Genomic DNA, 12,575 nt, shown 5'->3' with positions numbered 1-12,575 from the left:
GTGGTTTCTCTGGCTGTGCCTCTGCCTGCCCAGAGCCTGCCATGCTGGCACCCACCCAACACTGCCCTGGGTCTGCAGGCATGGAGCGACTGCTATGATGGCAACCAGCGTTTGGGGGGAAGGGAAAAGAGGGGAGGCCAAAGAATGTCTTCTGTAACAAATCTCAATATAAACACTTCAGAGTCCTGCAATAAGAACCTGCTTTCATGAAAAAGGAAAAAAAGAGCTATTTTAAAAAAAGAAAAGCATATGATCATTGGTGGAAAAAAATTATGCCCAAATCAGTAACAGTTTTCCTTTTGCTTGAAAAGTCATATTTTAACCCCGTAATTCTCAAACTTCTGTCAGGATCCTCAACCTCCTCCCTAATTTCTGTAAGTAGGATTGGTAACACCATACTTAGAAAACCTTTTTCAAGATGGTAACATTTCATTTATTTACCATCTACTTACCTGCTTTGCTTAAATAATAATGTAAAGGGGGGAAAAGTGTGCTTTCTAGCCAAACACACCTATTATTGTATATTTTACACATGGATACACATGTATATATGTATGACCTCAAGGAGTTAAGATACATATATACATATACACATATGTATACATAGAGAGAGAAAACACAAATTTAAAAACAGGTGAATGGCATTGCCTCTGACATTGTCATCAGTCATCCAGAGGAAGGGAAAGGGAGCTAGGAGACATCTGATGGGAGAGATGATACAATGCCAGAGACCTCCTGCTCCCAGATTTCAGACATAGGCACACGGGTTCTGCTATTTCTGCCTGTGCTGTGTTGCTTTCTTCTCATGGGTAAGACAAACCCAACTGACTAGACATCATGCTCCTTTTGTAATGATTTTTGAACATGCTTTGAGTATTATTTTCTACATTCTCATTAGGGAGCCTGCCTGGATATCCACATGGGGAAAAAAGGGGCATGTGTTAATTGCAAAAACTATTGCTTTTCAGTACAGTAAGGCATTTCTCCAGTAAGCAGTGCAATTTTCTGCTGAACAACCAAAGTAGACTTAAGAGTCACACCTCACGGGTCAAGCCTTCTCCAGGTGAGTGACAATATATAAAAAAAGTCACCTGGAATTATAGAGGGGGAAAAATAAAGTGTAATACCTCAGCAATGCTCATTGCACAGTGACAGTAAAATGTAGCTACAACACAATAAAAATCAGTGATAAACCACCCAGCCTCTTCTCTCTTTTCCCTGGGTGCAATTCAAAGTGTGCAGAGAGCTGGCCAACTGCCTGTGCACTGCTGAAATGCCACAGCCACCCTCAGGACAGGGATTCAAAATGCACCGACAGCGTGCCGGGCTTCTGGAGAGAGATGGATTTCATCCTTCCAAGTCCCCGTTCAGAACAAGGGACGGGGATGCCTCCTATCTGTCTTGGCATTAACCTTCTGTCTCTAATCAAAACCTTGTGACACAAAAGATGCTGGAGAACAGTTCTGAGCCTTCCTCATCATGTAAGGATCTTGGCAGCATGGCTGGCTGAGTGTGACTGGTCCTGCAACTGCTTCCTCTTTTCAAAATAAGCTGTGTTTTAAAAAACAGCTCCTTCCCAGCTGGTTGTACATCCAGCCTGTGCTGGTGAGGAGTGGAATAAAACAGTTTTTGCACAAGCATAGTGCTCTCAGGCACCCCTTGCTTTAGTAAAAAGGAGGTTTATTTCACTCTTCACCTCATACATTCTCTCTCTACATATAAATACTGTATATCCAGTACAAGGCACATACAGACAAAACCAGAGGAAGACCACTACCATTCTAGGCACTTGTGTAGTACTTAGTCCATCTCCACCACAGTGTACTAGAGGTCGGGTGAATGCAAACGACAGGTAACAACAGGCTGAGGAGCGAGTCCAGGCAGGTAGGGTTGTGTTGGGATGTAACTGCAGCGCTCGTAAAATATACCCATTGCTGCATGCATGGACTGGACTGCTATGCCACATTTACCCTCCTGTGTCAGGCCACCAGCTCTGCAAGCAGCCGACCCAAAGTTGCTGTTACATTCCTCGGTCAAAGTTACGGAAGCGAGGGCAACCAGGGTAAAATCCCAGTAGGAAACATGGCACTGAGAGGGCATGCACGGAATATGACAGGAGTGACTCGTTTCATTCGGTTTAGTCACATACCTCTTTCCCCTGCCAGGATCATCCAAGATTGAATGAACAGTAGAAAAACAGGGAGGAAATTTAAATATGTAATCAGGCGTTAGTTGGGTTTTGTGGATTGCTGTGTATTATCAATAAGTAAAACTATACTGCATATTTAATACACACTGGAATGATTTTTAGGTGACTGTGAAATTATTTATCAAATGCTCTTAATGCAAAATACTGTGAGTATATCTATATCTATATATATATATCAATGGGAAGGAAAAGAGAAAATAGTGAAAGAGTGCAACAATACCTACAGTCATAAACAATAACTGTTCCCTCCGATTTTTAAAATTATTAACTTTTCAATACGCATTCAAGAGCACCAGATTTACAGAGAACTCAGGGCTCAATCCTGCAAATACTTACACGGGTATGCAACATCACCTGCTCAGGGAGAAATGTCCTGATGTGCTGAGAGCAGGACTACAGCCAGCCATGCCAGCTGCCTGTGGGACCAAGTGTTTCCAGGATCAAGCCTCACGATTTTCTGGTGTATATCTGACTATGACATGGTTTCAGTGATTTTCATACACAAATCTTTCTGTTAAGGTGCTTCAAAGAGTTAAGAGTGGTTGTATTAGGCCTTAGATAACCCAGACAATAAGTAACAGAGCATAGTTCATCCTAACCTCTGTGACTAGTCATTGAGCTATTACCAATAAGCCAAGGCAGAAGAGGCCAACAGGAAACCAGGTGAGTTCATGTACTGGAGGGGCCCAGGGAGACCCCTAGAAATGACCTGAATTCTCAGAAAGGGGCAGAAAGGAGAATGGTTCTGTTTTGTTGCAGTTTTCCTTGCTCCCCTCCGGACAGCAGGAGCAGCAGCTGCAGCAGGGACCCCGCTCATGCTGGCTGGAGGCACACACATACAGCTCATGATTTGGAAATACAACCTTTCTGGAAAGTGGACAGGCTTGCTCTTGCAGGTAGTTGGTGGTGAATATTTTGGCCAGACTGGCACTGTCAGAAAGGCTGCAGACTGACATCGAGGAGAGCACAGTTAATTCATCCTTTAGCCCTCCCTCCCCTCTGAAAACACATTCCTCCTGAAGTGTACCTTGCCTTCATCATACTCGAGTGTACTTCCAGCTTTTAAAAAAGGTAACCAGCACCAGCTGGGAAGACATCACACAAATATACAAAGCTCCCACCGGATCCTGTGGAAGACTTGGGCGGACACAACCTCGCTGGGGACGCTGCTCACCTCTGCATGGTGCTCTTCGTTTTGCTGTAGGACTTCAATTACCAGCTCTGCCAGACGTATTGTATCTTCTAACTTTTTAGCTGGTGTGACTAACCGGCCTACATTCTCTGTAGTACAAGAACTCAAGTTAAAAGGAAGGCAGGGTGAAAAGCTAGACGAACAGTGAGTTATTTTAGAGGTTAAAAAAAAAATCCCCATAATATTCTGCAGCTTTAAAGATCTTTTCATGCATATGTTAAATGCTTATATAATTAGTACTGAGCAAACCAGAAAGCCACATTCGTTATTATACTATGAAAATACAGTGCTCCAGCTCCAAATTTCACAATACTGTCAGAGTTGGTTTGCTTTATGGTGGCACTTTATTAGCTCAAATAAGAACATCACATTCCCTAAAGACAGCATCTGGCCACTAATGTATGAACAATATGTATCCTTCAATGTAGATGATGCTATTATAGGAATCATATCTATATCATTAAAAAATGCTTTTAAGAAGATCAATTAAAACAAATCTGTCTGCACTTGTAATAAATTGTCAGACTCGAGCAATTTAAATGTCACCTGCTTCTAAAGCAAAACTCGCAGGTCTGCCTTGCTCCAGGATTTAACTCCACAAGGGTCAGGAGTTATGCATGCTGGAGGGAGTGAAAAGTGGTAAATCCCACACTCATGGGCAAGATTTATATGGGAAAAGAGACACAACTTTAAAACAAAAACCCCGCAAAACAAACCAAAGAGTTTAAATCCTGGAGCTTGGTGTTTACCTATTTTGAGTTCTTTTGCAGTGTTTTCTGAAAACTCTAAAAAATTATTATATTATGTTCTTCCAGGTAATTTATATTATTAATAACATATTAAAAATATGAGGTGCTAACAATATGGAACATTTAGAGCATTTCATTAGAAATAATGTAGAGGAAAAGAAAATAGCCACAATTTCCCTGAAGGACAGCTTCCAGAGAGCTGATCACAGACATGTCTCTCTGGCTCAGACCCAGCTCCCAGTCCCAGCTCTCCTGAGCAGCAAGGGCAAAGAGAGGCATTTCACTACACAGCCAGTCCATACCTCTGCATCCATAGGTATTTTGGCCTCTCCATGGTATCAAAGGGCAGCTCACAGCCCAGGGGTGTGCAAACTCTCCCTGTGATGGTTGTTTGGAGCAGGAATGGAGTGGGAGACCTGCCCCCTTGGGATCCATATGCCAACAGGCCAAGTATTCACAGGGCATCTCGCTCCAGCCTTCCACACACCCTGGTTTTTTCCTAGTGTTTGGTCTTGTCTACTGGTGGGGCAGAAGCACAAGGTGGCCTGTTCTGCTTGACTGGGTCACCCAGGGAGAAATCCCTGGTTGCTGAAGGCTCAGGGAGCTTACAGGACTTCATTCTCCCCCTCAAAATCTTGCCAGCCCCTAGTTTTCTCTGAATACCTGTTTACAGGTTACACAGTTCCATATGTTTCAGGACAGTCCCAAATGTGGCTGGTTTTTGGAGGAGCTCAGCAAGCTGGAGTCTGGCCCTGTAGGGGCTCAGCTTGCCTGAGGGATGGTAAAGCACCATGCAAATGAACTGTACAGTTTTACTGATTTATGGCACAGATAAGGGCCTTGGGCGTTTCTCCTCCAGTTTTGCTGATGTTTGTTGTATCATTGGAAACAAACAAAAGAAAAAAAAAATCAAGGTTCCCTTTAATATAATTTACTGAGAAAATACTGAAATAGGAAAGCTCCTGGTTAACTTCTCAGTCTTGGTCCTACACTATCCAGCACCTCAATGGCTACAAGAAGTAGAAACCACTTCCTTTTGCAAAAGGAGCCCAAAGACAGGTCCCTCAGTAAGATCTGGTTGTTTCTGCACCTCCAAAGCCAAGGGGAAGCTTTTCCATTGATCAGTGCAGCATCAGGCCCATTCTCATTTGCAACATTGATCTGCTCTCAAATATAACTAAAAGACAAAAGTGTTAATAAGAACAACTGCTCAAAGATGCTGTCTTTAAAGAAAATATTGATGCTTATATAACTTTGGCAGCCAGCAGATGTCAATCTTAATTTTTTTCCTTCTTATTTTAAATATTTCCCTGGTTAAGTTACTATACATCAGAATATTCTGCTAAGATAGCTGGAGCACTGACAGTTACATGAAACGTATACGATATACTTATCAAACATTTCATCCAACATCATGTAAAGCTCATACATATTTATAGTTTCCATGCAAAATGTTATGCAACAACAATGTTATTTTGTGCTGACGTTGATATTTGAAAATGTTGCATATGTCAGACATTGCTAGACAAAAAAATGTGGACATTTTGAAATAAATGCTACCTCTAAATCTCTAAAGCCTACCACGTCGCGCTAGGTGTTTTGTATGTATCAAGCTGCATATGAGGACTAGCTTTCTACTGCTACACGAGCGGCTGCTAGACTAGGAAACCACTGAATAAAAGAAAGGAAGACTATTACAGTACTTGGCGGCTGTTTGGCCATGCCTTTGAGCATATGATCTATCATGTTAGTCTGCGTTTGAGGAGATGATGGTGGCCCAGCCGGCGGCTTCGGCTTGGGCGGACGGGCTGGTGGTGCGTGACGGAGAGAGAGACGCCAAAAGTAAAGAGACAAATGACTTCATAAACAGTGACAAAAAAGATGGAAATTTCAAAAGGAACATAAGCAGAAATGATCAAATACAAATGGAATAAGCTGCTGGGTTTTTGCTTATCGGTATTTGGGGTATTACACGGTAATGACACCATCTGACAACATGTATTCTAGAAGTCAGCAGATTCGAACATCCTACAGCACCGTGCAATCAGAAAGCTAAAAATTCAATGCAAGTATGAAACCACACTTAGTGCAGTCACACCAGGAGACTGAGATGGGTTAATTCAGTTAAAACTCTGGAATTCAGAAAAGGTGAACTAAAAAACACAACTTGAAGTCAGCTCCCCAATGCTTAGGCACGTTTAGCAATAGAATAATGAGCCATAGGAATTAATTGCTTTGCAAATATCAATTACACATTTTAGAATTAAACGTCACTGTTGGTTAAAGGGAGCTATAAAATATTCTTGTGCAATTTAAACATGTAAAAAAATCTGTCACTTAAAAATGTGTGGTTCCTGATCGTTTCCAGCTCATTTAATTATTTTCAACTTGGAATTCTAGTGGCTTTTATATTCTGGGTTGAATCATATATAAAAACTTGCCAGCTCTATCAAATATGTTACTTGCTATTCCAAATGTTAGAATACTGCAATCAGGACTTGACCCATCTGTCATATAGTTTACAATATCAGCATAGGAAAAATTCAAAGAAAATAGCCTTTCCTTTTACATACACCCAGAGAATAAATTATATGCTGTGAATATATTAACACAATAGTTTCTATTCCTTTTAATAACAGTTTTTAGCAGCATTGTGACTATTTTTAATCATGCCATTTGCAAGGAATCTGGCATATTTATCTGGACATTCTATTGCCAAAAGTCCTTGCCATTTTGCTTGCATTTTCCAGTGGGGGAAAAACAATCAGTTGGCTTGTGTAAAGGAGATTTCTGATTGCTTTTATTTGTCACAGAACTACAACACTTATCAAAGTATAATAAAGAATATTCGAGTAAACCATTAAGGAGTGTGAGTTAGGTTGGTGCCCCTCTCCATACACAGGGATAGATACACATACACACATACATACATACATACACACATACATACATACATACATACATAAAACCACACACAATGCACACACATGCACACACACACTCACACACACACACACATTTTTAGTCTTTTAAGCTGTATAATGATTAATTCAGACTCTCAGATTCAAGTTACTGTCTTTCTTTCTTTCTTTCTTTTCCTTGTTTTCTTACAACAGGAAAAGCAAATCTATTCATTCATCTCTGGAGTAATCCTGATCTTTGTTCAACATTTACCAAGGGTGACTTTGTCCCCAGAAACAAACCTCTCAGCCTCAAGTGACAAAAATAACTGCTTTTCTGGGCATTGGCCTAATGACTTTCCCTCTGCTTTAAAACATGAGCAAGAATTCAATTTGGCTACTCACTGATTGTTCCTGAATTTGATATTCAAATGTAGGAAGAGTATTTTACTGCCCATTGCTATGGAGAGCAGTTTGTGCCAAGGTCTCTGGATGGGAAGGGATGGTGGGGAGAGGGAATTGCACATCTTCTCCCACCCATATCTGATAACCACAGGGTGGGAACCCCTCACCACCCAGGGGAGTCTGTTGGGTGGCAAAGTTGGGGGTGTCAAAGAGAGAGAGCTCTTCCTAAGAGTGCCAAAGCCAAGATGAAAGGAATCTGAGTTTCACCCCATTGCACACGTCAGCACTGCAGCCCTCAAGCATCCTTAAATGTGGAGTCCAGCCCCTGCATCCCTAACAGCTACCCATCCAAAAATAGCTCCTAGGCTTCACAGACATCCAGACTCCAGAGTGTTGAACGGGCCTGATTAGCACAAGTGTTTTCTGTCCTAGGGAAAAGTCATTAATAGAGAAAGAGGAGGAGGAAAAGGCAAGAGATGCAGCAGCATCTTCACGAGTCGATGGTGCAGCGCGTACAGAACAGCTTGGAGGAGGCTCCCGCTGTGCAGTTGTCAGCACAGTGCCCCAGGGTGGCTCTCACTTCTCTGGGGGGCCTGTGAGAGACCCCTCCAGCACCTTACCCTGCTCCTGGCATCCCCCCACCACCCCTCTTGGAAACAAGCTCCCACAAGGCACTGGAGCAGGCTAAGCAACAAACTCTTGATATAATTCTGATCTGGCCCAATCTGCACGAATATTCAGCTCTTTTCACACATTTTAGTTTTTCAGACCCAAATTCAAGGCTCTTGCATGACGGCTGCAGAACCACCTGGAGGTGAAGGAGGGGAAGAGTTCTCTCTGTTCCTGTGGGCACTGAACAGCCATGAGCCCCAACTCATGCTTTTCTTTGTTGTCTCTTTATCACATGAAAATTTAAAAGATTAAGGTCTGGCTAAGGAAAAGGATTCATTTCCTCTGTAAATTTAAAGAGAAATGGGGTTGTGACAGCCATGCACTATGAGGCACTAGAGCTCACACCCTTCTCCAGGCCCAGGTCTCAGAGGTGACGTGTGAGGTCCCTTTCAGGGATGGCTCAGCTCCCACTCAGAGCAAGGGAGATGTGTGAGGCTGGATGGGTTTTATGGCACTTGCTCGTGATTAGCTGCAGTGTGCAGCAGGTTTTGTTTCACTTTGGCTTTTCTTTCTTCCCTGTCCTTTTCCTCTCTGATCCCTCACTACAGCCAGTTGAGTATCAGAAATTCTCTTGTACTTGCTGCTCATGTGTGTCAGATGAGTAAGATTTAAACACCTTCGTCACTGAAATCAGAGCCAGGAGCAAATTCTTACTGCCTGACAAAGTGCTTTCCTGGACAAACTCTTCTAAAGGTTTTTATGCTTCTGTATGATACTGGCTCGTAAAATACTTGCAGAAGCTCAAATTACTTGAAAAATTCAGGGTTTGTGCTTGCAATGATCTTCAGCCTGCAATAACAGGTATATTGATAAATCTGTGCTACATTGGTATAGATATTGCACACAATTCATTGTGTGTGGCTCTTTACAGACTGGAAAATTTTCAAACTACGTATTTCTACCTCAGCACTGTGATTTCTGCTACATGGGTTACTAAATCATCAGTAATAATAAGAATTACATTTGCAGCAGGAGAAGAATATTATTGACTTTTCATATTTTTTAGAAGCGTAGCCACTGATTCAATGATTTCCTCATAATAATTAAAAATATATGACCCTTGCCAAGGGCTTTAGCATCCAAGTGTTATATGTGCATTCATTTGTGAGCCAATAATCAAAATGATACAAAAAGCTGCTGTTTTCAAGATAACTATAAAGCATAATGGACTAAGCCCAAGGACAAGGCAGGGCAGCCTTTTATTATACTCATGAAGTTAATTTGCATGTATCTGAAAGGGATTTCAGTAATGGTATTTTTCTCTCAAAATAAGATATTTTATTTTAAAGGAAAGAAAAAAATCATAGACTTTTTTTTTTTAATTTAGAAAGAGATGCCAATTCACCTCAAAACCTCAATATACTGAAGAGAGAACTGCTCTCCTGATTTTCTAATGATTATTGATCCTAGGGAAGAATTTGTGCCTATCTGAATTGACTCTCATGCCCCAGGCAGCAAGTTGCTCCCGCAGTTGGTGGGAGAGTCATAGAAAGAAAATGTCAGAATGCAGATCTCTGAATTTCTGAAGCTCTTGCAATAACTTTGTACTGCTTTAGACACTGCCTTTGAAAAGTCAAGAGGAAATCTTGAAAGCTGCGTAACGATTCTTTGTTAAGTACAGCCCAATGCCACTTCAAGGAATGAAACAAATAAAGCAGCATTTCAACACCCATGGATACAGGTTATAGTCATGCCTGAGTGAAAGTATAGGATTTATTAATGACTTCAGCCTCCACTCCTCCACACAAAGACTGATATTTTCATATATTTTACATTTTTATTTACTCAAACAATGTAATTTTTTTTTTTTACTTTTTAAGCTTTGTGATTTATCACAAATTCTGGAGTGATTGGCTAACAGGGGTTGGGCTGACAGATCACACAGGACCTCTCCTTGCCTCGGACCTGGTCAATTGACAGGCAGCTCAGCTCCTCAGCTGAGTTCCAGATATGTGCACAGAGCTTCCCAGGCTGAGATCCAGAAACAGGGAAGGCGAGTGACGTAAAGTGAGCATGGGGCTGTGACAAGGGCCAGTACCACTGCCTTGGAAAATGCCACTGCTCCTTAACAAGCTGCTGTGCTGCTCTAGTCTGAAACCAAGCTCTCCTGCACCCACTGCCTCGGTGCAGGACGCCTGCCACGCCTGCTGGGGCCAGTGTCCCACTAAGATGCTCCATGGCTGCTGCCAGCTCAGGCTGGGGCAGCCCAAGCTGCCCCGCTCGGTCCCTCTCCTATGGGTGCACCCAGGTCCCCAGCCTGAGACAGGCACCTGAGAGATGTCTGCCTCTGTGCAGGCACTGCAGCTGCCCCTCAGTGCCCCATGGGCAGCACTGACCCCTGAACTGAGCGGGTTCCAGCTTCACAGCCACCTGGCATCACCACTGGCTGTGTTTTCAAGTGAGGCTGAGCTTGCCCAGGAGCCCCCCCAGGGAGGACAGAGTGTGCCAGCCCTGCAGCACAGTGAGGTGTGGTGCCCTGGGAGACTCCTTCCCTGCACAGGGGATGGAGCTGCTGCTGAACAAGCAAAAACCTGGTATTTTTGGATAGCTCAATTTGCCTTGGGGACAGAGCAATAGGACTTCAGTAGGTCCCTCTGCTCTGCAGCTACTTTCCATGAGATGTTCCACTGCTCTGCCACCCACACCCTGGCACTAAGCACTGAGGTGAGATCTGTTCTCCTTCACTGCTCATCTCTGTGCACCAACTCAGCACTACCACGAGAAACCTCTCCTTCCAAAGACCAAACCTAAATTGCAATATGAGAATTACTCAGCCTGAAAACTGAACCCTCCCCTGAGTCTTACACCAAACAGAAGCAATTGTGAAACTGACAACTCTGCCTTGGTGGGCACCACCTCTGAAGCTGCCTGTACCCAACTCCAGCAGTGCAAAGTGGCACTTGTGCTCATGGGATCCCTGTGCAGAAGGGATGGGGAAGATATTCTTTTCTAAATAATTATGTATTTCTGACCTACATAAACAAACACTTATTAAAAGGTTATAATTATTAATCTGAGTGTTTGTAGCTTTGTCTGATTAATAATTAAAGTATTTTATTTTAAATTCTTTTAGCACAATTCCCTGTTTAATGTTCTATTTCAATATTTTAATGCAAGGCAAGAGATTACACATTTCTCAGGAGAAAGGAGAACTAAAGGGTAGCACTTGTGTGTTTAAGAAGTTGTTTTCAGGGTATTATTTTTATTCTTGCTTCTGGCAAAATAAAAAAGTCAGGCCAAACCCCAGTCACTTTTGACTCCACTTAAGCTGAGGAACCAGTTTCAAGTGAGTCCTGCTGACCTTGCCTGAAAATTTTTTATTTAAAACCAAGGGAGATTCGTGGGCACACAGCAGTGGAGTCACAACTCCCTGTGCCCTTTCACTTGCTCCAAGCATTGGGAAGAAACAGGTTATTTTTAACCAAGCTGGGCCATAGGAATGTCACTCTGAACTTCTAAACTGCAGGCACGTGACAGGTTGTTGCAGCAAGCACGATGCTCCATGCAGTTATTGTGCTTAATGCACAACAGCCTGTGCTCACTCTAATTTTTACAGTTAATGGTAATAATTGGGACTGTTCTATTTACTTTTGTTTATTTGCACCTTTCATAAATGTAAGAAAAAACTAGTCTGCATTTTCTAAATATTGCTTGTTATTTGCAATTCATTTTACTATGAGGCAATAGATTATGGGCCAAATTTGAGCTGAGGAGGTCTGGAGAAGCCAGAACCTGGCCCAGCCTCTTGTACTGCTCTTCTAAAGCAATTTCCCTGTGCAAACAGAGCTGAAATCAACCTGACCCTTTCTTTTTTCCCCACAAAACAGAACAATCTACTCACAAAAAGAAATGAACAGTTCAAGCTTCAAGGACTTTGGAATAGGACTCTGGGATACAACAGAAACGAGAAGAGGGGCTGCAGAGCTCCACCATCCCTTTTGCAGAGATGTGCACTTGAGCTGAGCCTTTGCCTTGTTACATGTCACCACAGGTTATAAACAAGAGACAAACATGACTTCTGTCCCACCAGATTGTTTGTTACACATTAACAAATAAATAGAAATAAAGAAATAAAGAAAAACCCAGTCCTCCCATCAGGGCAGAAAACAGAAGGTATGAAAACCAAAAATGAACGTTAGTTTACTTATAAATGTGCTTGTTAGGTGTGGAAGATTAATGGCCAAATCACCAACATTTTTTCACCCAAAATGAGCTGCAGTTCTTTTGAAAAACAAGAAACCTTCTCTTTACAAAGACTAGATTCTCCTCTACAACTGTCTCCTAAGAAGGCACTACATCTCTACAGGGTATTTTTAATCTACACTCTATTCTATGAAAGGAGGAAAAGGAGATTATGTAGACAGCACAAATTAACTCCTTAAGTATCAATGCATCTCCATTTTCAGCCTGAAGGAGTACATATCTTAAGGAGCTATGAAAATAGAAAA

The 12,575-nt window shown here is 42.3% G+C and overlaps 1 protein-coding gene across 16 annotated transcripts in view; it reads right to left on the bottom strand.

The window, feature by feature from the left end:
- The window catches only part of CADPS (calcium dependent secretion activator), a 207,102-nt gene that overhangs the window by 52,361 nt on the left and 142,166 nt on the right, over window positions 1-12,575 (bottom strand). For 9 of the 16 annotated variants that reach the window (XM_071439450.1, XM_071439461.1, XM_071439455.1 and 6 more), the window contains one exon: window positions 3,384-3,490. In XM_071439450.1, coding sequence (XP_071295551.1) covers window positions 3,384-3,490 — 107 coding nt within the window. Of the gene's footprint in view, window positions 1-3,374; window positions 3,491-5,853; window positions 5,959-12,575 lie in introns of all 16 variants that reach the window. The other 7 variants (XM_071439449.1, XM_071439460.1, XM_071439453.1 and 4 more) reach the window with 2 other exon arrangements.

The sequence above is a fragment of the Agelaius tricolor genome, unplaced genomic scaffold, assembly GCF_023055355.1.
Source record: "Agelaius tricolor isolate 1412-34295 unplaced genomic scaffold, bAgeTri1.0.p SCAF_14, whole genome shotgun sequence".
NCBI lineage: Eukaryota > Metazoa > Chordata > Aves > Passeriformes > Icteridae > Agelaius > Agelaius tricolor.
This window is presented reverse-complemented; position numbering and strand designations above follow the sequence as displayed.